Raw genomic sequence first — 27,692 nt, forward strand, 5'->3', positions numbered from 1 at the left:
ATAAATGTTTATTTATGTTCTACTTATGTCTTACAATAATAAAATCTATGAGCTTCCTCCTGATGTAAATTCTCAAACAATCAGATTTGTGCTGTACTGTTCAACTTGTATCATTGCTTTCACTCAACTCAGGATTTACTTACATCTTTACCTCTTAATCCTGGTTCTCCAGGATTGCCGTTTAATCCAATACTCCCCTTTTCACCTTTAAAGCCATCCAGCCCCTGGACAAACACATGACTTCTGTTTAAGCAACATTAACAACCTAAAATAAATATCAGTCATTTAATTATCAAGCTTTAGGAGTTCAAAAGAAGGAGGACAAAAACACACTTAAAATCAATTTAAGCCTCACAAACTGTGCAAAAGTGTTTGTGCCATCAGCTGCAGTTGAAAAAGTATTTACACACTGAGGAGGCGTGGAACATCATTAGCAATAATGAAGAGTTCAGTCAGACAGCTCACATTTGTTATGGTTTGAAATGTTTATTGTAACAGCAGAACATATCTTGAGTTTGGCGTCTAAGCTCCGACCTCATCACTCCTCGCAGATTTTTTTACATGCAGAAACTTGAGGAGTGATGAGATAATATCTTAACCCCCCCAGCCGGAGCCTGCAGGTGGATGCTGGGGTGGTGTTGGGGCTGAAAGTAAGAGCACAGTACTGGTGCAGGGCAGCCATGGCCATGACATGGCAAATTTTGCAGCTTAAAGAGAATCCAAATTGGGAGGAAGTGTTTGTCAGGTGATGGTGGAGAATGACGCATGTCGAGTGTAAAATCAGCTAACAGTGGTAAAAGTGAACAAAAACAAAAAGGTTTGATCTTCAAAACCGAAACAATTAGCTTAAAAAAACTCCATAGAGTTTAGTGGTGAAAATTCTCTGTGAGTTTGTCACTCTAGCGACTACTGTCACACCACACATAGTTAAAGATATAATCTCGAAGTTGTCTGTTTTGTTCTATTTAGTGGCATCTAATGGCGATAAAAGGCAATTGCAGGCGCATACGTCCCACATAACCAGACGTCCACGGTTGGCTCCGGTTGTAATTCTTGATTTTCCTCGCTGACGGTCGCTTTCCTTTCTAGACTGTTTGCCTTCATCTGAGCGTCGAGTTTGTTTCTTTTTCTTTGGATTTTCACTTATTGTTGAAGTTGTATCTGTTTGTTCAGCCATAGTAGATTACTGTTTACTCGCAACACTTGCAGAGACCGGAAAAGCAGCCGCTTAGCTCCGCCTACCCTCTCTGGCAGACCAACCACTGCTGGGTGATGGAAAATGCGTCACTAACTGGGCGCCGCTTGTGATTTTTTCCGCTAATGTCGCACTATATACTGCAAATGCAAAGGCTTTCATGAATGAGGCTCAATCACCATTATGTTACCTCATTCGGCGATAGATAGTGATTTAACAGACATTTATTCAAATGAAAATCTTCAAAATTCTGACTTTAATATAAGAACATTGATAAGGGCAGCTTTAGCAGAAATAGTCTGTTACTTACTTTTGGTCCTGGTTTTCCAGACAAACCTACATTTCCCTGTGAATGACAATAAAGATAAAACATATTGTAAATATATTAAGAAACAGCTTTTCTGCTCAATATCAAACATAAGCAAAGTTAAGGTTTAAAATCAGTAATTTCACTTTTTCAGATCACTCACCCTCTCGCCATTTTCTCCCTTTTCTCCCCGCTGTCCTGGAATTCCAAAACCAGGACTGCCCTGCGCACATCCACACAAACCACATTCATACAGTTATTCTTCACCAACAGATTTATATTTCTCTCCAGAAAAAAATTGAAGCTTAGAGTATTTATCATGATTCACCTTCGCTCCTTTGTCTCCTTGTTCCCCCTTTATTCCCTGTGGTCCCGTGGGGCCGACTGGACCGATGTCCCCCTGACAAACAGGACACACGCAAACACACGCACACACACAGAACACCAATCAACTCGATTCTGGTCACAAGGCAAAATGATCTAACCAGTTCAAAAAGAAAACTCTTTAAAAAGAACCCTGCAGACTGAGATTAAAGAGGTCCCATTCAGCGGAGCGTTCAGTCCCTCTGCAGAAGCTAATGAGAGAAAATCTTAATTGTGTTTGATAAGCAGACCCACGGGAGCGAGGCTGAGTGCAAAAGAATACCCAGAACAATTAATTAACAAAGTCTCAACAGAATGAAACATTAAGAAAATCACTTCCCTCTGGCTCAGTGAATTATTTTAAGCTAGTTAGGATGAATGTGGGCAACTTAAACATACGTGTGAGGCTGTGACAAAGTTTAACAAGGTAACCCGGTGGCCTGAAGGTTAGCAAGGTTAGATAGATCTTTTCACTCAATGGTAGTAAACCCTAAATCTGCAGCACGGATAAAGACCATCTGAGACTCAAGTATTTCTTGGAGGCAGAGCATCTTTAGAGGCATGATTATTCCTATTTGTTGAGTCAACCTCAGTGGGTGGATCCAAAAACAAACATGGACTCACTCCATTAAAGTGCTCAAAACATGGAAATTGGACCCACTAGTTCATCTCAATATTAAGTGGGTAAAGTCAAGTCAATATACTGGTAAGGTTGTGTGCTTTGGTGGCAAATATCTGAAAGATATTAAAGTTAAGGTGAGATTCATTTTGCTAACATGTTTTTCAAGGTCGAGAATTAACTCGATGAGATGGTTTGTGAGTGTGTGTGTGTGTGTGTGTGTTTGAATTAGCTTCTGTGTCATCCTGTATTGTGTGTTGCGTCTTGTAACTTGGTGAGGTTTTATAACTATGTGATGTTTTAATTGTGACGTGCTGAGAGACTGCGAATGAAAATTAGCTTTAAGCTAACTCATGCATGTTTCATATTATACATGGTCCCTTTTAAAATAAATACAATTAAAATAAATAATGGGTGCCCCTGGATGGCTTCTTTTTATTATCATTATTTGCTTAATACTATAAATGATAGATATGCAACCTTTTTTTTTTAAATCTCCACATATGCTAATTTGCTTCGGCTACTCACCCTGGCACCCTTTTTTCCAGTTGGTCCAATGATCTGTTGTGATGGAAAAACAAGGCTGAGTAGGAAAAGAGTATCAAGTGCTTCTATTGCTTAAGTATGAAAGAATGTTTTCCTTACACCCTTGGCAGGATCTCCAGGGACGCCTCTCGGACCCTCGTCTCCTTTTAACCCCAACGGCCCCGTCAGTCCCTGGAAATATCAACGTAAATTAAAAATAACTTAAAAATCTTTAATTGCCATTTCTGTTGTGATAGATTGTTAACTCCTCGCCTCTCTTCCAACAGCTGTTACTTAGTATTTTGTACCAGTTTTAAAACATCCTTTAAAGCCCTGGTTCTGAACTGATGGGTCAGGACCCAAAAGTGGGTCGCGGATGTGTGCTTGAAAAAAAAAAAGTTGTTGCAAAAAGTCTATGCTGCGCTTTTATTTTGAAGGACTTGGGTTTCCTATGTGCGTGCAGCAGTATTGTTGTTTATTATCCCAGCTACAGTTTCATTTACATACTTTAAACTTGATGAGCCCGACAGTATTTGTGCATTTATGTTGCACTTTTTAAGTTTATTTCTGTTGACAAGCGGCTGCTGGTAATTTTGGTTGACACAATACTGTTGTGTTTTTTGAAGTTTACATACTGTGATGTTTGATGTTGTCTCAGGTCCAAACTGCACCATTTTTTATTCAGTAAATTTGAGTGGTTACAAAATTTCAGAAATTGTGTTGGTGGCGGGTCAACAACAATATCCATCACTCTCGGCCTGCTTTTGTTTACCACCACTACATGAGCTTTTTATTTTAAAAGCTAACTTGTTGAAAGGACCGTCTTTCTTTGGTTGTAATACAAAAGACAGGAAGATCATGACTTTATTTTTTAGTGATAATCTCTTCCATAAGACCACGCTGCTACAAATTAAAAATCGCTGATGCAGGACAAAATTGCCCATTTGCAAAATAAATCCACTGAGGTTTGATATTTGGGCTCATGACTGCATGCAATCATACCCATCTCTGACAGAGTCTTGTCTTAGGAACAATATGGCTTGCGCATTTGTTTATTCATAAACCTAAATGTCTGTTTGGAGACATTAGGAATCGGTTATTAACCACATATTTATCAGAGGTGTTCCAAATAAATATATTGAACCTTCCTCTGGGATGTTTCTTTGTAATCAAAAAGGAATTAGAGAGAGGATTTTAATACACAAGTGGAAGCAGTTATGATCATGTTGGTTTGTATAGACGTGCGCAGGAAGGACATGCAGCTAAAATGTGTATACTGTGTGTGATTTGTCAACGCACTGTGGGTCCTTTTGGTCCGACTGGTCCCATCTCTCCTCGTTCCCCCTAAGAAGACACACGCACACAGTCACATACACACTTAATCAGTCTGTGTTATTAAAAATCTACAAGCCAGACTCTAACTGGAAGTCTTTCACATTTAAATATTGATTAAAAGTGAATATTTTCAGCCACATAAAGATATAGCGGACATGCGTGTGGGATGAACTCACCTTGTCCCCTTGCTCCCCTTTGAACCCCTTCTTTCCCTGCAGGTACAAATAAATCACTTGCTTTGAATCCTTTCATCACCGATTCTAACAGTTAGTTAAATAGGTTTCACCTCATTAGACTACGGTGGATTTAATTTATGCATTCAGGGGTAAAATATGCAGGAAAATATTCATATAGGAGATAATGATGAGGTTCACACCCGAGGTCCAATGATTCCTTGGATGCCCTGCTCTCCAAGATCCCCCTTAAAAGATGAATAACATAGAAAATATTATTCCACTAATAAAAACAACATTCAGAGCAAACAGAGGACTTTATGTGAAGTTAGGCAGAGTCAACCACACCCTCATAGGTTGAATATATAACTGTCTCAATGAGAGACAACAGTTTCTCAACATCCACTGACGACAGTCATCAGCAATCAGCACTCGGACTGGGGTACCACAGGGTTGCGTCCTTGCACCCTTGTTATTCACATTGTATACCAACGACTATAATTATCATCAGGATAATTCTGGAAGGTCTTTTAAAGGACAACGAGAACAATTACAGCGCTGAGGTAACAAACTTTTATAACTGGTGTCTAAATAATAATAATTGATTTTAAACACAAAGAAAAGCAAAGAAATTATTATTGATTTTAGAAGACATTCTTCCCTGTCGCCCGTAATTAGGAATAACACAAATATAGAAATTGTACAGGAGTATAAGTACCTCGGCACACAGACATGGAGTGCAAACACCAATTCCAGGGTCTCTATTTTTTAATGACAGTACTGTGCTGAAGTTCTCTCATAAGACGTTCACTGAGAGTGTACTGACATTTTGTATTCAGTGTGAATATGAACTTTTCACTACAGAGCGCAGGTTCAGAATGCCCCGGGTGCGGACTTAAAGAGGCATCACATCCTTTGTCCCACAGCATTCAGCTCCTTAACAAGCTCTGATAAAACAGTTTGAACTTGGCAGAAAACCATGCAATGTTTTTCTTTGATGATCAATTATATGCTGTCTTGTCAGGTTGTTGATGTCTCTTGTCTTTTATGTGTTTATGCTCTTGGTGCAAGAAAAAACAGGTTCATTCATAGATACCTTTGGGCCGACTGGTCCTATCAGGCCAATATTTCCCTGAAAAACAAGAGTTGAAATCATTACATAACCTTGCGGAGTATTTAGCATCAATATGATTGAACTTTGAATTCTACTTTAAATTAATTTATATGTTCGTTGTTATGTACCTTCTGTCCCGGCTCACCACGAGGACCTTGAATACCTTGAATGCCAATTCCTTCTTCACCCTGCAAAAAAAAAGGAATGTTTATCAGGCCGGTTACTCCGTTGAACTTCATGCACTTTTTGCACACTGATCAAAAGCTTTACCTTCTCTCCTTTCTCTCCCGGCAATCCTGGCACCCCATCAAGGCCGATGGGACCAGGCAAACCTGCAATCCCCTGCAGTAGTTTGTGTTCGAAACAACAAGGAAGAGACAAAGAGAGAGAAACACGCCTCAGAATATGCAAATTATTGTTCAGAAGGCGACTAATCTTTTATTCTGTCCACCACTTTTTAACAATTTTATTATCTATGGGCTCACATCTCTCCCCGACTCTCCTTTGTCTCCCTTCACGCCCGGCTTCCCACGTAGACCCTTTCAAAAAGAGTGAAAGCTTTATCAGATCAAAACCAAGCGTTGCAAATTTCATAAACTGATAAAATCAGAATGTGAGGCAGGAAAAAGTAGGCGCATAAATGCATGATGCTGTAAATTAAATTGTGCCAGTGCAACCTTTTTAAAAGACGAATAAAGCAGCGTCCATACTTACTTTAGCTCCCGGCTCTCCAGAGTCTCCCTACAAAAAGCATCAGTGAATAAACAATTACTTAAAACAAACACAGAGACATCGTTATGTTGTTTCATGTTCACAGCTTCTTTTAAAATTTGAATATCAGACAGTTCTACGTCACCTTGACTGATATTCCAGGCGACCCTGACGGTCCTGGTTGGCCAGGTAGGCCCGAGGCTCCATTGACCCCCGGTACACCAGGAGGTCCCTGAGGACCCTATAAGATGTAGTGAATAATATTTAAGTTGCTGTGAGGGTCAGTGTTCAATAAACTGAGGATTTTTTCCGAGGACTCACCGAAGACCCCGGCTCTCCTTTTCGTCCGGGTACGAAATTTGCGTCTGCTCCAGCTATAACATATCCCGGCTCTCCCTAAAGGGAAGCACAAGAAAAGCATGAACCTGGACGCACACCAGAGCTCTTCAATCATTTGTGTTGTTGTCCTAGTTGTTTTTGTCATTGTGACTCTTAAAGCTCTTTAAAAAAAAGTTGATAAATCTTGTTGACAACCCCTTCAGGAGCTGAAATCTAACCAAAAAGCAATTAAATGCATGTGTTTGACTTACTCTCTCTCCTCTCTGCCCTTTAGGACCGGTGAGTCCGGGTAGACCCTGCCAGGGAAAACACATGAAGAGTGAATATTAGAGGGATACTTGAAACAATATTGAATAGACAACAGTCTCAAAATGTAGGTGGTAATAAGTCCTCCCTTAATCAAAAAATTGCTTGTAAAGAGATTAACAATCTCTGCAACATAACCTGTATCCCTAGATCCTCCTTATTATCGGCCCCGCCCCTCCGGTCTGTATTCTATCTCAAAATACCGCAAAAGTACTTTTAAACCACCTGCTGTCAAAATAAAAGTTGTTCATTGCTAATGAATAATACTAAATGTTATTAAAATATTAAATGTTGGGGTGCTGGTTTAGCTCAGCTGGTAGAGCGGGTGCCCCATGCACAGAGGCTATAGTCCTCGTCGCATTGATCGCAGGCTCGACTCCTGGCCTGCCCACTCTCTATTCCCAACATTTCCTGTCTATCTTCAGCTGTGCTGTCAAATAAAGGCAAAAGCCCAAAAAATAATCTTTAAAAAAATATATTAAATGTCTGCCTTCCATTATCTGTCTTTAAAGAGGGGGTATTATGCTGTTTCACATTTTAAGACATATATATAATGTTGCAATGTTGGATGACCAGATGTATGTTGGAGTAATCCCCAGGTTTCTCAGCTCAGCCCGCAGGCTGCTGTGAATGCCAGGTTTCACACAGTTTTTTCTACACGCTGCACTTTGTGATGCCTCGGCAGGCTTCGGAGAGCTGGCCAATCAGAAGAAAGCGGGCTTGTAGGGGGGGCGGGGTTTCTTAAAGGGACAGGGCTGACTGAGTGGTTTCAGGCAGAGGCTGTATGTGAGCCTGCACAGAGCACTAGTGTAAGAAAAGTTTTTTTAACTGTAAATTATGCTAAGCTACTCCACAGGTATCACAGAGTGAAATATGTAGCTTGAAATTAGCATAAAATACTCCCCCTTTAATAAAGCTTTGGTTACATCCACAGTGAAAAGGCAAAGGTAACCGGTGATACATGCAGTCCGGGAACACAGTTAAAGACTGGACATCACTTTTATACGATCTGAGTTATAGTCGGCTGACTCACTATAATACTTTCAGAAGTTTTTCCTTCATGCATTTATTCATGATATTCTTTCTTACCATATCACCTGGAACGCCTGGAGCGCCCTGAAAAATACCAAACAAATATTATTTTCAGATTCAGATGCACTTTAACAAAATCAGCGTTTTTCCTCAATTCAGTTACCCGTTGGCCGGCAGAACCCGGGGGACCAGTTCTTCCCGGTCGTCCTGGAAACCCAGGTACGCCATCTGTTCCAGACGGCCCCTGTCGTATAAAAAACAATATGGTCTGTGAAGGAAAATGAAATAATAGACCGACACTGCAAAGCCACAGTAACACCCACACAGTCACAGCAGGGTTATGAGAGCGGATATGAGACAGTAATGACATGATATAGTGGAGCTGTGATGACAGAGCAGGTGTGTTGATATTTACTGTATCTGACTCATGGAAGGAAACACGGTTAACTGACTGTAGGGAACCTCTTAATCTAACCGATCTCTTTATATTTCTGAAGATATTCGTCCACCTGTACCTCAATCATGGGTTACTTCCTAGTTACATAACATTTGTATTTTTATGGCTTATTAATCAAGGCAGTTATCCCCAAAACATGTTGAAACCTTTACTTAACTGCAAGCCCTATTACTATGAAAATTTGCAACTGTTAGCTGCCCCGACATTGCCGACAATATACACAGTTTTTACTGCCTTGATGTAGATTTTTATTGTCTGTTTCTTCTATTTTGATATGTTGAAAAATTTACAAAATGAAAATCCAATAACAGTAAACGTTGCCTTATTATTTAAATGAACAATAAGAAATTGGAGTTAAAGAGAGCTTGTGTCATGCTTCCCAAAATCCATGTTCTTCTATTTTGGTAACGTTAAACTGAAACTTTCTGTCAGTGACTTTTAAAAATGTGACAGCTCTTTCATAGTTTAACTTTACGATATAGCATCATCGTGGCTGCTTGCATACTAACATTTATACAGTCAGACAGCAGAAGAGTAAGGTAGGCTTGACTAAATGATACTCAGTGATAATGGCAATGATTTCAACGTGTGTGCAAACGTTGGTTCTTACCCTCTCTCCCTTCTCTCCTTTGGAAGAAGTGAAGGGATCGAACTGTCCGGGGCTTTGCCTGAATTTCTACATCAACAACGAAACAAGAAAACTGGTTATTATAAAATTAAATCAATAATTAAGACAAAGTTTAATCAATAATATAAGTTCATTTAATGTGAGACAGAGAGAGGACAGTGGGGAGTGTTTGGGTACAAAGTAACAGCTTTTTATTTCACAGATGACGTCATGTAGAGAAGAAACGTGATAAAACATACCAGACCTCCAAGACCAAAGCCATCACCCTGAAAGAGTTATAATAAATATAATGAACACTGCTTTTGCATACAGTTCTTATTAAAAGGCATTTTTCATTCATTGAATGTATCTCACCTTTTCTCCCTTCTGGCCCTGGATAAACAAACGATGGACACAGTTAAAAGAGAAGATAATTAAAGGGATGCATTTAATCCCTTTATAAGAAATTAAATAGGTATATTTAAGTTTAAATATTTGATAATCTTGTCTTGCAATTTGTGATTGTAAAACATTTGGTTGCACTATAAGATAACGAAGGTGTTCACCTTGGCACACTGAGAGGAGCAGGGACCTTGAGGCTTCAGCAGCTCCTCTGGGTCTTCAGTCGGGGTGTCCAACTGAGCAGACTGACAATGGAAAAGAAAGTAATTTATTACAGATGGATCAAAGATATTGTGGAAGAGATGGCTGTGAATAGCAGCTTATTCAAGCTTTAAGCTACCACCTCTCTGACGTTAAAATGAAGTCATGACCGCTGGAGTGTTTCCACCTACATCGTCTCAGACAGCTGATTAAAAAATGATTAACTTTACATTAATGTTACTGTGATCTCTTTAATGTGCATTTAACGTGTGGAAAAACAAGTCTGACTAAACTATAAGACATCTAATTACAATAACAAAGAACCAAAATAACAACACATGCAAATTGCCTTGCCTCGTCATTCAGTTTGAACTCAGACAGCAGCTCCTCACTGCAGATGCTGTTGATAAATTCTCTCTCTATAGAAGGGAAGTCGTCAAAGGTCGGTGAGAAGAAGATGTTTTTGTAGCTGGTGGGCGCTGCTATCTTATTCAGCTCCTCAATGTCTGCATTAGAAACTCCAACTGCCAGGACACTGACCCCTGCAGAGACACACATTCAGATCCAGGTGAGCGCTTCATTAACAACATATGATATTGTACTTTTTTAAAATTAAACTTTTGGAAGCTTCACAATCTTTTTGCTGACCCAGAGCACGTGCAATTCTGGAAGGTGGCACCACATTATCCTGAGCCCTGCCGTCCGTAATGAGAACCAGTATGTGGGCCACATCCTGCCTCATCCCCAGGGACTCCTGAAACAGCTCCTGCAGAACGTAGCTGATGCCTTTTCCTGAGGGGGAACAAACGTACTCAGACAAATTAATTACACTTTCGGTGACGCTGGTGGACTAAATTTACTTCTCTGCACGGCACTGTTTTACGTTAAAGCAGTGATGTCGCCGACAGCGTGCTAAATGTAGTGGAGTGAGCCATGTGTGCCGTTTATAACGCTTTTATAACACATTACAGATGACAAGCTGCTAATTAGTTACATACATATAAATAGCAAAACAATTAGAGACTTATACATGACAGAAATAGAAAAGAAAAAAGTACATACTCATGCATTCATACATTAAGTCATCATTCATTCTCTCTCTCTTCCTCTTCCTGCTCTGGTGATCAGCTGATTGTGGGCGTCGACTATTTCAAGCATTAAACCAACCAGATTTAGCCTCGACTTCTGTCGACCAATCATCCTGCTGCTGTCAAGTTTTAAATCTTTTCTCCTCTCTTCTCTTCTGCAGACTGTTTGTCGTTTCAGCTCGATCATTGCATCATCACCCTCCTACACCCAAATTAATGTCATCCGTGTCCAAGTCCAGCTCCTCAGCTCATTCTGTATCCTTTAAGTACCAACACCACCACTAGGGGCGGCTGTGGCTCAGTGGTAGAGTTGGTCGTCTTTCGATTGGAAGGTTGTTGGTTCGATCCCCAGCTCCCTCAGTCTACATGTCGCAGTGTCCTTGGGCAAGACACTGAACCCCAAATTGATCCCAGTGGCATCGTTGTGTTGACAGTTGACATCAGTGTATGAATGTGTGTGTGAATGGGTGAATGAGACATGTAGTGTAAAAGTGCTTTGAGTGGTTTCAAGACTAGAAAAGCGCTATATAAGTACACTTACTCTTACTCCCTCTATCTTTAATGAAATAGAAACTCAACTATCAAATGACAGGTGGAAAACAGAGGCAAAGAAGAGTGACAGCTGCAGCATCACTCACCTGTTCTGGTGTTGCCCCCGACATAGCGCAGCGCTCTGATCGCCCTGAGCACCGAGTTTCTGTCTTTGAAGTCGTTGAGACGGAATTCAATACGAGGCTCGTCGCTGTAATGAACCACGGCTATCTGCGAGAAGGTTAAGGGAGAAAACACACATAATTATAACATCATCATCTGTGCTATAATTCTATTCTACTGAGGGACCAACCTGTGTGGCCTGAGAGCCGATGGTGGGGAAGTAAGTGGCCACCCGGAATATGAAGTCTTTCATCTTGTTGAAGTTGTTCACCCCGATGCTGGAGGACTCGTCCACTAAGATGACTATGTCTGCTTTGGTCTTACCACACGCTGACAGGAGACAAAAACATCTTAAAATGTAAGAGGCAATAATCATGTTTGAATTTGTATTATGCAGATATATCGATATATGAATGAGCTCTAAGATACCTGGTCCAGGTGGAGCTGTTGTCTGTGCACTGACTGTGGTTAACCGAATGGAGGTGACTCCTGCCTCTTTGGCTTTACTGACACTCGGAGGCTTCTTGGTGGTGATGGATTTGGTGGGTGGCACAACAATGGGGTGCCGGGTGGTTCTGGTGGTTGTCTGCGAGATGGCAGTCTTGGTGATGGAGGCAGTCGTGATACGAGGGGCGGCTGTGGCTGGAACAGAGCGCGCTGTTGCCACTGGAGGATCCTGTCCCACTGAGATGCAAAGAGACATGACACAACTGATTAAAAAAGTCTAAATCTGAAGGGGGAAGAGAGTAGTTGCTGTTTGATCTTAATTGGGTACATCATTGGGCGAGAGGCGGGGTACACCCTGGACTGATCGCCAGCCAATCACAGGGCTGACACACAGAGACAGACACTTAAACTCACCTTGCACCGCCTCTGCCATGTCTTATTATGACACGGTGTAATGCAGCGTGGACTCATGGAGGAGCATTTAAAATATTACAATCATCTTATATACTTAAATAATATTCATTAAAAGCATAGAAGAACATAATCTAGATACATGTTTATGTATATCATTTGAAATCCATCCATCCATTTTCTTCCGCCTATCCGGGACCAAGTCACGGTGGCAGCAGGCTAAGCGAGTTAACCTAGACATTCCTCTCCCCAACAACGTTTTCCAGTTCCTCCTGAGGGCCAGACGAGATGTATGATCCCTCCAGCAAGCTCTGGGTCTGCCTCGGGGTCTCCTCCCAGTTGGACGTGTCCGGAAAACCTCCAAAGGGAGGCGCCCGAACCACCTCAACTGGCTCTTTACAATGAGAAGGAGTAGCAACTCTACTCCGAGCTCCCTCCGGATGTCTGAGCTCCTTACCCTATCTCCAAGGCTGAGCTCAGCCACCCTTCTGAGGAAACTCATTCTGGCCGCTTGTATCTATGATTTCATTCTGTCGGTCGCTACCCAAAGCTCATGACAATAGGTCGATCAACTGGTAAATCGAAAGCTTTGCCTTCAGGCTCAGGTCCCTCTTCACCACGACGGTTACTGCTGATGCTGCCATCTCACGATCCATTTTAAGACCCAGAGATACTTAAACTCCTTCACTTGACTCATTTGAAATCAACAAGCATAATGTATCATGCCATGTAGAGATTCCCGGATGTTTCACAGAACCAATCAAACCAAACTTACATATTCTCTGATACACGGTGCTTATGGGGCCCTCCACTTCTCCATACAAAGGTCTGATGGTGAAAATGTAGGTTCTTCCATACAGCAGGTCATTGATCTTATAGGAGGAGAAACCAGGGCCCAATTTCTCTGTCTTGGTGTCCAACACTGAAAAGACAAACAAATAAGTAATCATATATTTAAAAAAATATTAGGAACAAGATGCTTTCCTAGTTGAATACATTATAGCCAACAGTAAACTGAGCAATCAGTGTGTAATTGAACAATAACTTGAAACCAGTATGATTTTATTAGAGAGCAGATTGTGTGAAGTTACAGATCAGAGGGAAAAGGCCTCCAAATAATCAGCTACGTCTCGACATATACTGAGAAATTTAAAGACATTATGCCTGTGTACTACAGATTGGACACAATGACAACCACAGCAACACAGCGCTGCAGTCACTCGTAGCAGATTGTTACTAAAATTACAAACACATCCTTCCAAAGCTGGTGAAAGTCTGTCTGTATGGTAAACAGGATTATTAGTTTGGTGAATATTTTTCAGAATAATTCCCCTTTCAACTTTTGGGTGCTTATGCTGTGACTCAATACACAACGCAATAAGATGCATCATGCTACATGTCCACTTCAAACCCTGAAGGACTCTGAAACAAATACTACGACATTCATTGGAATATATTAAAAGCAGCAAGACAGTGCTTATGACAGGGCTCTTTGCTGAATGTTTCACTGAGGCACAACTTTTCCACTGACCTGAGATGTGTCTCCAAGAGAGGAGGTATCCAGAGACGCCAGCCACACGCGTCCAGTTCAGGATGGTGCTGATGTCTGTTGTGTTCAGGGCAGCAAAGCCATTCACTTTTGGAAGATCCACTGCAACAGAAATAAAGACATGATTAATGAAACAAGCAAAGGTCCGTGTAGAACAAAGTATCTCAGCTGAATATACTGCAACATTTCAGCTCAGTCTGCAGGCCGCTGTCAACGCCAGTTTTTTCTACACGCTGCACTTTGTGATGTCACAAAGTGCAGCCTCAGCAGGCTTCTGAGAGTGACGGGGTTTCTTAAAGGGACAGAGCTGACTGAGTCGTTTCAGGCAGAGGCTGTATTTGGGACAGAGCACCAGTGTGAGAAAAATTTGTTTTTTAACTGTAACTTATGCTAAGCTACTCCGCAGGTATCACAGAAATATGAAGCTTCAGCTTGAAATTAGCATAATACCCCCTTTAAAGATAAAAATGGCCGCTAAAAATGTATTCCTCAAATGTCCCTAAAAAGAACAGTCATCATATACTGTATGTATACTATATATAGAAATCATTGGCTAACATGTCACACTGTTCCTCACTATTTAGGGCAGGCAGGACTCACAGGTGCGTGCAGTGACCAGGACAGGGCTCCCCTCCCTGTTTCCCACCATGGAGGACACCTGGATCTTATACGCTGAGCTCTCCCGCAGGTTCTTAATAGCGAAGGTGGTGGACGCAGCAGATACCACGTGGGACTTCTCAGCACCTCCTAGAATAGGCAAGTAAAGATTCATACGTCAGGTTTTGGATTTAAACTCAACTTGCATGCGTGTGTTTGAGTAATAGTTTCTAAGCACACATGGCTGACTGTGTATGTGGTCACTCACCCAGGAAAGGGATCCAAGAGATTTTGTACCCAGAAGCCCCTGGGGTTTTCCTCCACGAGAGGGAGAAAGAGTTGACGCCAATGTCGACAACTTTCACCTCCCTCACAGCCTGGATTGGCCCTGAGTCTGAGAGAGCAGCTGAAATGGATGGAAACAAAGCCATGTAACCAGGTGGTGTAATTTCTATCCTAATTTAATACCTAAGAATTGTGTTCTTAAAAGAATCACAAAAAGAAAAATCATGATCTATAAAATAAATAAACTTTGAGAAGTTGCTGCAGCTCTGTACCTGTGAGCTGGGATAAGGAGATTTCTGGTCCCTCTGAGTTGCCGTACACTGCACAGATTGTGATTGTGTAGGTGGACTGTGGGTTCAAGTCATCGATACGGTTGAAGAGAACACTGCTGTCCAGGTAACGGGACTGAGGGCTGCTGTCATCTACAAGCAGGTACATACACAGTTATAACTTATAGTGTAGGAGTCAATTCTACATTTCTTTTTTACTTTTCTACATACAAAGTAAAACATGGGTAATTAATTATTCACCTGTGTTCCAAGTGAGTTTGTACTCAGTAGCTCCAACAATGGGACTCCACTCCACGTCTATGGAGGTACTGGTGTAGGACGTCACCTTGAAGTTGGACACATATCCCAACGGAGCTGTGAGGAAGGAAGACGCAACATGAAAAACCTGAATGTGTTCTTGTGAGGACGAAATCATAATCTCAAGCTCAGCCACAACCTCAGTCCTATCATGCTATTATAGGGAGCTAATGCCGTTATGGTAGAAAAGAAATTTGGCTCTGTGCCTTTGGAGGACGCTATCCGCTTCTCCAATGGGCCGTGGAAAACCTCCGCCAGACATGTAAAATGCATCATCTGGTGGAGGCCAGGGAGCTTGCTCAACTACACTTCCTCAATCTAGGACGCCCGCCTCTGAAGTCATGTCTCATTCAAAATCGTCCGGGTTTGAAATGTAGACTGCAGACCTGAAGATTTTTTAGACGATCCACCGGTACATTCTCGTTGTATTTCCGATTTCTGAGCCGTTGCCTGCAGGGACGGGCGCAATGCATGCTGGGTGTACAACTTTCTCCACAGCTATGGAGCCAATTTCAAATATTATTGCTTCTATCGATTACTGAGAACACCAGCTTTGACTGGCAGTGGCTTTTTCCAAGGGCGAAATGCTCCTTTAATTTTTTCTTTTGTGGCTGTGTTTAATTTGCTCTTAGATGTTCAACTTTTCTTCAACTTAAAAGCAGCTGAAAATCTTGTATTTGCTGACCTCTAGTGGCTTGTTACGGTGATGTAGCAAAATGGTGCTTCAGTCAGAAGTGAAGTTACTCTTTGTAAGCACTTTCATGCTAATAATCCTAATTTATTTGATCTTTTTTGAATGGAAAGGACACAAATTTACACAACTTGTGGCACAGAAGTGAAGAACAACTGATAAAAGTAAAACCTAGAACTAAAATACTTTTGTTGTGAAGTCTCCTGCTAACTCTTACTACAAATGACAACAACAGGAATGATTCTGCCAAGATGAGCAAGAAAATAGAGCGCGTTAAACATATCTAATAATAATACTTACATGTTTTGAAGGTAGCGCTGATTCCAGGCCCCATCGCAGGTCCAAACAGCACGTACAGAGTCAGGACGTACTCTGTATCGTGGGCTACATTCTTCAGCTGGTACTCTGTGGTGCTGCCGTTCAGAGCCAACTGCCTGGGACGGTCCCGACCAACAAACTCTGCAAACAATACGAACATCGACAGAACAGTCACATCCCTATGTCTTTCAATTTATTACTCTTTACTGGCAGCATCAGAGCGCCACTTGTCTGGACACACGTTTGTATTTCATCAAAGTGAGTCCCCCATCTGTCACATCCTGCTAGCAGACTGGATGTGTCCATTGTGAAGCAGAGGCATTTCAAAGGCTGTTGGCAGAGTCTGTCAAGCTAACATCAGAAAACCTGGACGAGCATGAATATAAAAGCAAATGGCCTGTCTGAAAACTACTTTGGAAGTATATCATTGGAAGACGTTTAAATTAGACATCAACAAAACAGGAAGGTTGAAAGAGACAGAAAAGTAATCACCTGGAGTGGGTCCCCACGCAAGTCTGTATCCGGTGGCTCCCGGGACGCTGTTCCACGAGACGACAGCTGCGCTTGTGCTCACAGCAGACACCTTCAGCGTTTGCACTGCACTGCTTTCCACTGACACACAAACAGAGACAGAGAGGCTTTAAATCTGCTGCTCACTCATGTCTGTATTTTTTACTTCCTAGCAAGCATCCTGCTTACACGTCTTGATTGTGGTTGTGATGACAGGTCCCTCCGTGTCTCCAAAGATGGGGTTGATGGTGATGGTGTACTCAGAGCCTGGGTTGAGTCCCTGGATCATGTAGAAGTTAAAGGTGTCTCCGAGGTTTATGTTCTCTATGTGGCCATCTGGAATACACAGAGGCACCGGGGCACTGAATTTTTGGCTGTATGTCACAAAAACAAGTGTACGTTTTCTCTGCTACAACAGTACCTGGGGCTGCCCATGTCAGACGGTATCCTGTGGCCCCTTTAACCGACACCCACCTCGCTTGGACGGTGTCAGTGGTGGCGTTTTGGACGAGGAACTGCTTAACTGGTACGAGCTTTACTGTGAAACATGGAGACAATTATACAAGGAAAAGTCAATATTTCCTTTTAGTAATAAAGTGAAGTTATAGCCATTATAATGAGAAAGAGTAAGGTTATTTAATCAGATTTTTGAAGGGAAATGAAGCTTATTTAAAGCACTAAAATGAAATGAAACATCTAAATAATTTTAAATTAAAACAAAACCTCTAGAGACATATCTCTACCATTGCATGAAATGGAGATAAATGAGCCTTACTGCATGCAATAGATCTAATGCTCATATTCTTTCTTGAACAACATCACCCTCTTGTGGACATATTGAGGTACTACACGTTAGCGTTCGCTTCCTTTTTACATCTTTTTTTATCCTCTATTAAATGGTTTTGTGATAAAATCATTCTTTAAAAGTGTGAGAAAGTTATGTTTGGATAAATTAATAGAACTGATCAAACTCACATGTCTTGCCCACGACTGAAACAGGTTCACTTGGTCCCTGAGGGTAAACAGCATAAATGCTGACAATGTATTTCTTATCCTCCTCCAGGCTGTCAATCACATGAGACGAGGTGTCTCCAGGGAGCAGGTGCTCGTAAGTAAATCCTGGTCGATTGGCTGCAGAAAAAGAAAACAAGAAGAATTAATAATTGTTATAATAAGAAGATTTTCATGTAAATAAATGTTTGTCAAGTCACTATCTATCGCCAAATGAGGTAACACAATGCTGATTGAGCCCACTGATGAAAGCCTTTGCATTCACAGTATTACAGACTGGATGTCTGTGGCGACTTTCATGGAAAAAATCACAAGCCACGCCCAGTTAGTGATGTGTTTCCATCACTCAGCAGTGGTTGGTCTGCCAGAGAGGGTAGGCGGAGCTAAGCGGCTGCTTTTCCGGTCTCTGCAAGTGTTGAGAGTAAACAGTAATCTACTATGGCTGAACAAACAAAGACAAGATGGATGACTACAGATACAACTTCAAAAATAAGTGAAAATCCAAAGAAAAAGAAACAAACTCGACGCTCAGATGAAGGCAAACAGTCTGAAAAGGAAAGAGACCGTCAGCGAGGGAAATCAAGAGTTACAACCGGAGCCAACCGGGGACGTCACACATGTGACACTGTCTGGATATCTGGGAAGTGTGCTCCCGCAATTACAGTTTATTGCCATAGTTGGTGCCAAAGATCATGACTTAAAATTATTTTGGATGCTAGATTTAATTATACATCTTTACCAGCAATAAATTCAAAGCAGGTGTTTCTCTAAATACTACAATGTATCTGGGGTCAAAATAGTCATAAATGCATGGTGTGATGTCAGCATACATCTTGGGATGAAGATCTTGAATCCGTTCAGCTTCCCAAGAGGAGGCGTCCAGCCCAGGCGCAGAGAGAACAGACCCTCCTCAATAACACGAAAGTTTGACACCTGAGGCAAAGGGGCTGAAAGACAGAAACATGCCCCATAAGAAGGCCACAAAATGAACAGAAGTATTTCATTGTATTTGATATGTGTAACACCTACTTGTCTGGGCGTTGATTGTTGCAGAGTCTCCTATGAGGCTGGGGTAGATGGCATACACAGTGAGGGAGTAGTCCGTCTTAGGACTCAGCTCCGTCACCACGGCGGTGCTCACGTCTGCCTTCAGATCAATCTGTTACACACACAGAAGAGAGCAGATTGAGCTCAGTGTGTGTGAGAAAAGTGAAGAGAAAGATGATTGATTAAGACAGCTGTCCACCTCAGTTAAACACCAGCATCCTCATCGGTCAGTGAGAGGTGACCAACAGCTTTGAAATGAAATGAGATTCTGAGGACGATCGTGAGCGCTCTTAAGAATTAAGGGACGATATGCAGATGATGTTTCGGGAGGAAAGGACATCATCATTGCGATATATGAAAGCATGTTTCCCTGAATGAAGGACTCAAAGATGTGTCTGCTATTTGATCGAACACTCAAGTTCCACGTCAGTCAATATTCCCAGCCATTTCTACTTAGCTCTCTGCAAGACCCTCCTGTTATTGCCACAAAATATATGATGACTTACAAGCTTTGTAGTTAGAGCAATATTTTTGTGCAGCTCAGAAGCAACACAACTATCACGCTCAAGCACAAGCCCTCACCTGTCTCTGCTGGAGGGAGAGGAGGTGTCCCTTGGAGTTGAGAGGGGTGACCAGGAGACGATACCCGGTGACATCACTCGTAGCCTGGGTCCATGTCAGTCTGAGGGAACTGTGGGCCAGCTCGCTAACCTGCAGGTCTCTGGGACCCACCACAGGCTCTTTAACTAGGATCGGTAAAGAAAGAAAGATTATTCATATTTATTAGACTTTTCGACCCGTTTGGTATTCAAATAAGTTTGTCGTGAGAACTTTTGAACTCACCAGGCTGGTAGGTTTTCACGGGGCGCGGGGGTTCAGAGGCGGTGAAACACACTCTGCGGGACAGTTTGGGAAGGATTGTTTCCAGGAGAGAGTAGTCGGCACCCAGCAATATGTGCTCCTCATGGGGCTCTGACACGATCCTCCTCAGCTCTGACTCATCAGCTCCTCGAACACCTGGTCACAGGATAGCCACAAGATAGCATACTTAATCCACTGATATGACAGGGCTTTGTTTGACTGGGATCACATACTTTCAAAGTAACACCACTAGGGGGAGCTGTGGCGTTTTAGGTGATTTGTTTCAACTCGAGAAAATATGCACATACTCATAAAACAGATAACTGTGTTTGGTGTCTTCAGGGAGAGTTAACTCACAGCTACAGTTACCTGAAACCTGCACCTGAGTTGTTTGTATGTACCCAACATGCACTTTGATGTGTTTACCTGCACATATGTGTGTCTATGTGTTGCTCCAGTGCACAAGCTGCACGTGGAGCTTCTCTGCAGGAGTGATAAACGAGTGTAGCAGGCCCCGGTGTCAGAGGTGCGAACGGGGGACACCGAATCGCCTAATGAAAAATGGCTGCGATTAGCACACCATCGGCTAATGAGCAGTAATTATTGCAGCGCTCCCAGTTGAGAGGAGTAAGTTGTTGGCTTGTGTGCTTATGTGTGTGTGGGAGAGAGAGTGTGAGTAAACTACTGGATAAACAGCAGTTTGTATTTATGAGCGAAAAGGGGGAAAGGTGTAGGATAAAGTGGCTTTGCTGATGCCAGCCACGGTATCAGACAGTGTACATATACAGGACAGGAGCTGAATTAATCAGTCACTTATTCATACATACATATTTAGCAGGTGCTGTCATGTTTGCGCGTGCATATACAGTGAAAACACCTGCATGAGCGCACACACACACAAATACCCACACTGAATCCAATGAATTCAAATACACAGGACATGAATTTCTAACTGCAAACACTGCAGATAAGCCGGCAGAGCTGGGATAAAAATCTGAGAGGACGCTGCAGTGGTGATGTTGACAGAATTCACAAGTTTTACACTCACCTACTGAAAAGAGAGAAATCCCATTGTCAGCTACCGCTGTGGCTGCGGCATCGACCTGGTCTTCTGAGCGCCCGTTTGTGAGCAGCACGGCAATCTGTGTCGCACAGAGACGGGAAAATCACACGTCATTACACATAGTGTGGCATATTTGACTCACCAGCTTCTGTTTTTTATGGATTTTGTAGTTTTTTGATACAAAAAAAATTTCTTTGGTTTTGCTAAAAGTCAATGAAGGTTAATCCATCCTCCAAACAATGTTTTGTAAGGATAAAACTTGCAAACAGTATTCTGCTCCACAAACCTCCACAGACTTTTGACATGGTTTAACTCACAATTAAAGGCATGATTAAATAAATCAAACAAAGCGGAATTCAAGGATGCCGCCTGGCAACCGAGACTGCTAATTCGGCCATTACTAAAAAATTAACTCAGTTCATTCAGAGTTCATCCCTCAGTCAATGAAGCAGAGGGGGAGGCTGGAGAGGCATCAATATGAGAATGTAGCTGCTTTTTCTGCATGTGCTCTGGCTGTACGATTCAATACATCAGCCTTAATCCTCAATTCTCTGCCTTCCCGCGTCAAGTGTGCCTGCCGCCGCCGCTGCTGCAAGATGATTCGCACGCACACTCGGAGATAGAGAGATGATTGGAATGCTAACCAGCTGTGTTACACTGAGGCTGCACAACAGGGTTAGACTGGCAGGGAGTTTAGCTGGCAGAAAGGAGGGCATTTGGATATTTGAAAAAGCGCTTTAGTAAAAGCATGTTCCAAACTATTTGGGTCCAATATTAAGATCAGAACCAGTTTGACACATCCTTATTTAGGACCCTGTGACAAACCAGATCAGTGGGGGTATTTGTTTGACACAATTTGGCACTACTTTTCCCGCCCTTATTGTCAGCCGACTGAGCATGAGCAAAAAAAATGCATCGCCTCCTTTTCTTTTTTTCCTCAACAAGCAAAGACAAACCAAAGCGAAATAAAAATGTGTTACCAGTTGTAACTTTCTCTCGGAGTTTGTATTCCAAGCATGAAACAAGAGCGTTTAATCAGACTCACAGTGGAGAGAAAATGGGAGACCAGTTTGTTTTGTTGATTTTTTTCCACCATGTTCTTTGGAGTACAAATACAGACAATTTATTTCCTTTCGCACAAAGCCAGAATATACAATTTATGTATTTCAGCTGCCAGCTGGAAACAGTAGGCTCTGCTGTGTGGGCTGTAATCTTAAATCAATTACTACCCTGTTGCTTGTGTGTCCAGACTTTGTAACGCATTTAACGAGAAGTAAGCCCGTCAGTTTTTACTGGAAGGCGTTTAACAGCCGGGTGACCTCTTTTACTTCTGATTCTGCTTGATATAACCTACAGTACGTGCAGGACTGCTTCAAGTATTGTACCTTTGGGGCATGGTCTCGACTGATGGCGGGGCTGAACACGGTGTCAACCAGAAACTGGAGGGCATCACCGGTTCTCCTGGATCCACCCTCGTAGGGGAGGTCTCTGACGGCTCGGAGCACCTCCTCCTGGGAGCTGTAGTCTGTCAAAGCAATCCGCATCCTAAGAGGAAAGATAACAGAGACTGGTTTAAGTAGTCACTTAATCTCTACTTACAGATTCTACGTAGAAATGTAGAATCGGGAATGTTCTGGTTTCCGTTTGTCGTCCGAGTAATATTGACCAATCACGTATCAGCAGGCTGCGACGTATGCAGGAAAAACAGTCCCGGCTCCCATCAGAGGTCATCTGATGACGATTTAGCTTCTTATCATCTGCATGCTAACAGCTAACAATCCGTTCTAGATCTGAAATTCAACATGATGCTGTGCCAAGAAAGGCGTTCAGCGTTCAGATTCCCCGACTTCCTCGAATGCATCAGAAATTATCGATCTGACCTCCGTTCAACAAACAAGCATTTTAAAAGTAGTTTTTTTCTCCTCTTGAGGACAGACCTGACAGAGCTTCATTTTCACCTTTTACTTATCTGCATCATGTTGTTGAAATTTCAGCAAAGGTAAGACCCGATGATTGCAAGTGTCTTTTTCAGGTTCATAACGCAGTATTAATCCAGAGTGCAGCCTCTGTGTAACTCACTATTTACAGTGAAACTGAGACTCACCAGAGACGGATGAACGGGCGCTCCTCCGAGGGATTTAATGAACCAAGAAATTACGTCTTTCACTTTGCTGACGTGTCCAAATTAACTTCACTTTTGACACACGGTCGCTTCTCAAGTTGCTAACTGGACTGTAGACAATGCAGCACGTGGAAAATAAAGTCTTGACTGGAAGTCATTTATGGCTAACTGCTGGCTAAACCGAGCACGCCCGGAGCTATATCATCTCAGACAATAGCCTAAGGGTTCCAAGTCTGTAGTCACAAAAATAGAGGCAAAAAATAATTGAGTTTGAAATGTGGTTATTAATTCTTGAAAGTTTTCCTGTTGTAAAGTTAAATGAGTCATGCTTGGTGGTAATGAGTGAAATAGGTCTTCATAGGTGTTATCATTTACCTCGGGACATCCCCAAACACAGTGACTCCAAAGCGGACCCCCTCAGCTCCCATCACGCTGTCCTTAAAGGAGGAGACGACGGCTGAGATGAAGTCCTTGACGACGGAGAAGCTGGTCTGGCCCACACTCCTCGACTGATCCACCAGAAACACTATGTCTGCCTGCACCACCGTCCTGCATGCTGAGGGAAGAAGAACAAGGGAATACATGTTTCATTCCAGTATCGGCCACCAGATAGCAGTGTTGTTCCATCACGTTGGGCTTTTTCTGCTCGCTTGCTCCTGTCATGCAGCCAAAGCCCCACACAAATCCCCATGAATTTTTAATGAGACACAAGTGAGCCAAAGAGACTATCAATATTCCGAGCACTCCAGCAATAAAACTTTAGTACAGCGATGAGGAACGCTTAGAATAATAAGGTAAACACACCCAAAAATCAGGGTCAGTCCCCTCGTTCCAGCAAACAATCGCGTTTAACATAAGGATCTGCTGCGTTTGGCAGGACTCAGATGCATTTTAATGTGGACTTAAAAAGCCGCACACACATACATTACGTCCTCCACACATCCCTACATAGATCCGCAGCACTGTACGAGCTTCATGCAGAAACCTGCTGCGTGTGCAAAAGCCCCCTGAGTCAATATTCTGGCATTCCATATGCAATAAACCACAGTGACGACAGCATTGATTAGGCTAGTGAATAAGAGATAGGCACCGCTGATTGTTCTGTAAGTGATAACTCAGCTCCTCTGCTATCTTCTATTTCATTACAGAGCCTTCTCGCCCCTATTATCTCGCCCTTCTTGCTTTGGCTGCAGTCCCAGGATTCACTGGGGGTGACATATGTCTCCAGCCCGTAGCGACCTGACATTATGTTCCCCCTCACACACCTATACATCTCTGGCAAACCACCAGGGAAACAAAATATAATCGGGGATGCTATTTTGGAGCTGTCTTATATTTCATTATAAAAAGGATGCTACAACATCCTGATATGAACAGGTAGCCATACACATGCGGCTAACATTTCCTACTCCGCAGATTTGTTCAAAAGCACATGAAACACGGCAAAGACTTTGAGCACGGAAGACACTGGAGGCTGGTCTCTGTCAGGAAGACACAGACCGAGCTTGAAAAACAAGATCAATTATCCACAAGTTTGTCTGTCTGGGCTGGCAGGTGAGAGCCACATGCCAAGGATAAGGAGACAGCGCATGCTGAGGGATTAGGAATGCTTTTCTTGAAGGTTATCTTTGCTGATATCTCAAAGGTTGTGTACACCTCTGTGCTGGAGCACCATTGATTTACGCATTAGATGTAGCTCAGTGGCTACAGCAAACGCTGCAGAAAATTCTGCCAGGAAAGAAATAGTCTGAGGAATAATGATGAACTACTGCAATCAGTACCAACAAGATCAAGAGAAAAGATGTAAACCATCCGAGGGCGCCAGTCTAAGGAAGTCAAAGGGCCATCAGATTTTATCAAGACAAATTAATGTAAAAGTTGCTCTAAGAAGAAGCAGAAGAAGAAACTTCAGTAATTGGTGGAGGAGCTACAAAGTGTGGGGCAGGAATATTAAATGATAGAAATATTGTAAACATTTCCCGCAGTCAGTGTGACAAATACCCAGTCATTCCCCCAGGATGTGTTTCCGGCGCCGTGTGGGGCAGTCGGTGGATGTAAACAAGCGAGTGGATCTACTGCACCACTCATAATGTTGTTGTTCTAATTTGAATTTCATGCAGTTCATTATGTAGCTGGAAACAAAAGCACAAAGAGAAGCATGCAGCCTATTACTAATCAGCAGGCTGACATTAAGTTGACACTCGGGTCAACCATAGGGACTGAACCCTGTATGTTTGGCTCTACGCTACCATATTATCAGTATGTCAGAGAGTCAGTATTTGTTGATATATTCTTTTCTGTCTTGAGTGCAACAGACAGCAGCATCTTTTGACAAACAGCTCCAGGCTTTGACGATGTGAAACAACATTTTTGACGTCTTGCAAAGCTTCTCGCCCGGCACAAAACGGCAAACAAATAAAGTTAGGAACTAGCTGTCTTGAAGAGAAACAACATTGTAATGACTGATCATGTTTCCTTGTTGTTTGCCAAAACTTTTACCTAATATGTCATTGTTGTGTCCACCGCCTAATTCTTCTTGACTCCAACCATAATAATCTAGTCGGTATGCCTAACCCTGTTTTCACATGCTCCTTCGAGGCCTGAGTTACCAAGTTTTTCTTACAACTTCGGCCTGTTCGTGAGCTTTGAGTTGTAATCAATGATACAGATGGATGACGTGTCTCCATCTGCTCTCATTGTACAAAATCGAAGCCAAAACAGCCCCTGTGACGGGCGCTGCCATCTTGCGCTGGTGACATCATTTGGAGCCAGAGTCTGCGCAGTAGAGATCGGCGGGTGGAGCCGCCGTAGCCACTTCCGCAAACCAAAAAACACACACTTAACTTACTGAAAAATCAACGAAGATCACGCACGTCGGTGTATTTAATAGCAGAACAGCTTCTTGTGTTGGTCTGAAGCAGACGTTCACAGATATGTCAACTTCCATAGTGATTGTTTTAGTTACGTCTCCTCTAACAGATCGTCCTCCACTCTGCTAATCTGGAACAGATTGGTTGCAGGAGCCGTTTTTACAGCATCAAATAACAAATTAAAACTTAAAACTTGAACACTTGGACGTAAATCAGCATGATAAGAACTATAAAGACAGAAAAGACAATATGTCGTGTTTTATCGCTCAGAACTAATCTAGGCTGCTGTAAGTAGACAGCAACTAGTGGTTACAATCAAATACCATGTTACACAATATGGGAGCAACTTTTGTCGGCCATTTTTCTAACCTAATCTGACTTCAAGTTAGTGAACTCAGCAAGTTTTCTCCAACTTTCCGTGTAGTTATTCAGACTTGAGGGGGCATTTACGTGATACCCAAATACCCAAATACTCCAACACTTCATGAATGCAGGTTTACATGTTAGCAAATGCATTCATTTGGAGTTCTGTTTGTGACAGATTAAAACTGACTATAAAACAAAAACAGACTTAAAAGAAGGTTAAAAGCTTCATAAGAGGTCAGTTGGCCAGTTGGTTTGAAATTGACCACATGCAACTTTTAAAGTTCAATTTGAAAAACTAGGCCCTAAAGGTTGCAACATGCAGTCAAATGATGTGTGTGCATGTGAATTAAGTCAGGCAACAGATACAAAGACGCTGCAGCAGCTTCACATATGGCCTTGGGCTATTTATATCCCTCCATAATTCTGCCCGACAACTTTAGCATTCACGTTCTGCCAACCACATCCCAGGTGGAGGAAATCTAAACTTTTGATTGGCTCATTGACCTTTTGGTGACATCCAATAGCACCTGAGGGTAAGGTTCTGTATCTAGGGGGGGGATGCTTTTTGACAGGCAGGCAGACAGAGTGCGGTTCTGTACAGGAGGCGAGCAGATGTTTGAATTCCCTGACTAGACACAGTCTGGAGAGAAAATGGAGCGGGGTTAGTGTCTTCGCCGTGCATCAATCCATGTGTGGAGGTTTAATGATGAAGCACTGGCGCGGACTGTGTTCCGTGAGCACCTGCCCTCTCTGTAGGCTAAGCATCAGAGACAGCTGAGTCATATAATCAGACAGAATTAAGCACATATATGAGAGCCGTCGGCAGAATCTGACGCTCGTTTTAGAGAATGAGTCACTGACTGGAATTTGAATAAATTATGGACTGAAGAAAAAAGCTTGATGGTGCTATAGGGTTGCTGAAAACAATCAAGAGCAGTAGCATTAGAGGAAAATGAATCTATCAACCATTACCTTCAGCTTGTGCTGCGACGCTTTGATGGGAGAGAGAAAGGGACAGGAGAAAGATCCACACAGAAGAGCGGCCCATGCTCTTCCTCCTTCGATCACCTGCTCCTCCTCCCGGTTCTTCTCTTCACAAATCCCCGTCCTGAGTTCCACTCCACAATCATCAATTCTGACTCTTCTTTCCTCTTATCTGAAAATACACAGATGAATAGAGTGAAGGAAGAAAAAGTCATTAGAGGCACTCAAAGACAAACCCAATCAGCGCTTTTTAATTTGGAAAGGACTCGTTGCTCTTTTGAAGAGTTTTCCTCGCATATCTCAAGTGGAAAAGTTAAATAAATGTATGTGCGAGGAGAGACGGCTTGGTAAGCACCTGTGCAGAGTGTTGACGTCTGCGAGTTTTATCCATACATTGAAAACAAAGCAATCATTTTCATGTTTAATTATTGATTTTGAGCCAATGTAGATTAGCTTAGCACTTTATTCGCTCCCATCATCGTATGTGTACATTTGCAGACAGGAGCGCTCCTTGTAAACGGTTTTACAACTCAACCATGGAAATA

General features: G+C 42.4%; 1 protein-coding gene across 1 annotated transcript in view; it reads right to left on the reverse strand.

The window, feature by feature from the left end:
* col7a1l (collagen type VII alpha 1-like) overlaps positions 1-27,211 on the reverse strand; it is a 58,126-nt gene extending 30,915 nt beyond the window's left edge. Inside the window, exons 1-47 of the mRNA XM_069671194.1 lie at positions 27,136-27,211; positions 23,303-23,483; positions 22,191-22,350; positions 20,791-20,884; positions 19,725-19,898; positions 19,464-19,627; positions 18,864-18,993; positions 18,665-18,781; positions 17,799-17,954; positions 17,245-17,361; positions 17,013-17,159; positions 16,806-16,925; positions 16,296-16,454; positions 15,248-15,361; positions 14,990-15,139; positions 14,701-14,838; positions 14,436-14,582; positions 13,818-13,937; positions 13,062-13,208; positions 11,858-12,112; positions 11,619-11,758; positions 11,413-11,536; positions 10,335-10,478; positions 10,041-10,228; positions 9,650-9,730; positions 9,459-9,476; positions 9,344-9,370; positions 9,087-9,152; positions 8,183-8,263; positions 8,077-8,103; positions 6,933-6,977; positions 6,664-6,738; positions 6,488-6,583; positions 6,346-6,372; positions 6,117-6,170; positions 5,902-5,973; positions 5,760-5,819; positions 5,614-5,649; positions 4,721-4,765; positions 4,521-4,556; positions 4,309-4,353; positions 3,130-3,201; positions 3,013-3,045; positions 1,831-1,902; positions 1,666-1,725; positions 1,506-1,541; positions 144-224 (exon numbers count right to left, since the gene is read on the reverse strand). Coding sequence (XP_069527295.1) covers positions 144-224; positions 1,506-1,541; positions 1,666-1,725; positions 1,831-1,902; positions 3,013-3,045; positions 3,130-3,201; positions 4,309-4,353; positions 4,521-4,556; positions 4,721-4,765; positions 5,614-5,649; positions 5,760-5,819; positions 5,902-5,973; positions 6,117-6,170; positions 6,346-6,372; positions 6,488-6,583; positions 6,664-6,738; positions 6,933-6,977; positions 8,077-8,103; positions 8,183-8,263; positions 9,087-9,152; positions 9,344-9,370; positions 9,459-9,476; positions 9,650-9,730; positions 10,041-10,228; positions 10,335-10,478; positions 11,413-11,536; positions 11,619-11,758; positions 11,858-12,112; positions 13,062-13,208; positions 13,818-13,937; positions 14,436-14,582; positions 14,701-14,838; positions 14,990-15,139; positions 15,248-15,361; positions 16,296-16,454; positions 16,806-16,925; positions 17,013-17,159; positions 17,245-17,361; positions 17,799-17,954; positions 18,665-18,781; positions 18,864-18,993; positions 19,464-19,627; positions 19,725-19,898; positions 20,791-20,884; positions 22,191-22,350; positions 23,303-23,483; positions 27,136-27,211 — 4,707 coding nt within the window. The remainder of the gene's footprint in view (positions 1-143; positions 225-1,505; positions 1,542-1,665; positions 1,726-1,830; positions 1,903-3,012; positions 3,046-3,129; positions 3,202-4,308; positions 4,354-4,520; positions 4,557-4,720; positions 4,766-5,613; positions 5,650-5,759; positions 5,820-5,901; positions 5,974-6,116; positions 6,171-6,345; positions 6,373-6,487; positions 6,584-6,663; positions 6,739-6,932; positions 6,978-8,076; positions 8,104-8,182; positions 8,264-9,086; positions 9,153-9,343; positions 9,371-9,458; positions 9,477-9,649; positions 9,731-10,040; positions 10,229-10,334; positions 10,479-11,412; positions 11,537-11,618; positions 11,759-11,857; positions 12,113-13,061; positions 13,209-13,817; positions 13,938-14,435; positions 14,583-14,700; positions 14,839-14,989; positions 15,140-15,247; positions 15,362-16,295; positions 16,455-16,805; positions 16,926-17,012; positions 17,160-17,244; positions 17,362-17,798; positions 17,955-18,664; positions 18,782-18,863; positions 18,994-19,463; positions 19,628-19,724; positions 19,899-20,790; positions 20,885-22,190; positions 22,351-23,302; positions 23,484-27,135) is intronic.
* Between the last annotated feature and the right edge of the window lie 481 nt (positions 27,212-27,692).

This window comes from Semicossyphus pulcher, unplaced genomic scaffold, assembly GCF_022749685.1.
Source record: "Semicossyphus pulcher isolate SPU_LCO1_2020_fin unplaced genomic scaffold, fSemPul1.0.p SCAF_20, whole genome shotgun sequence".
NCBI lineage: Eukaryota > Metazoa > Chordata > Actinopteri > Labriformes > Labridae > Semicossyphus > Semicossyphus pulcher.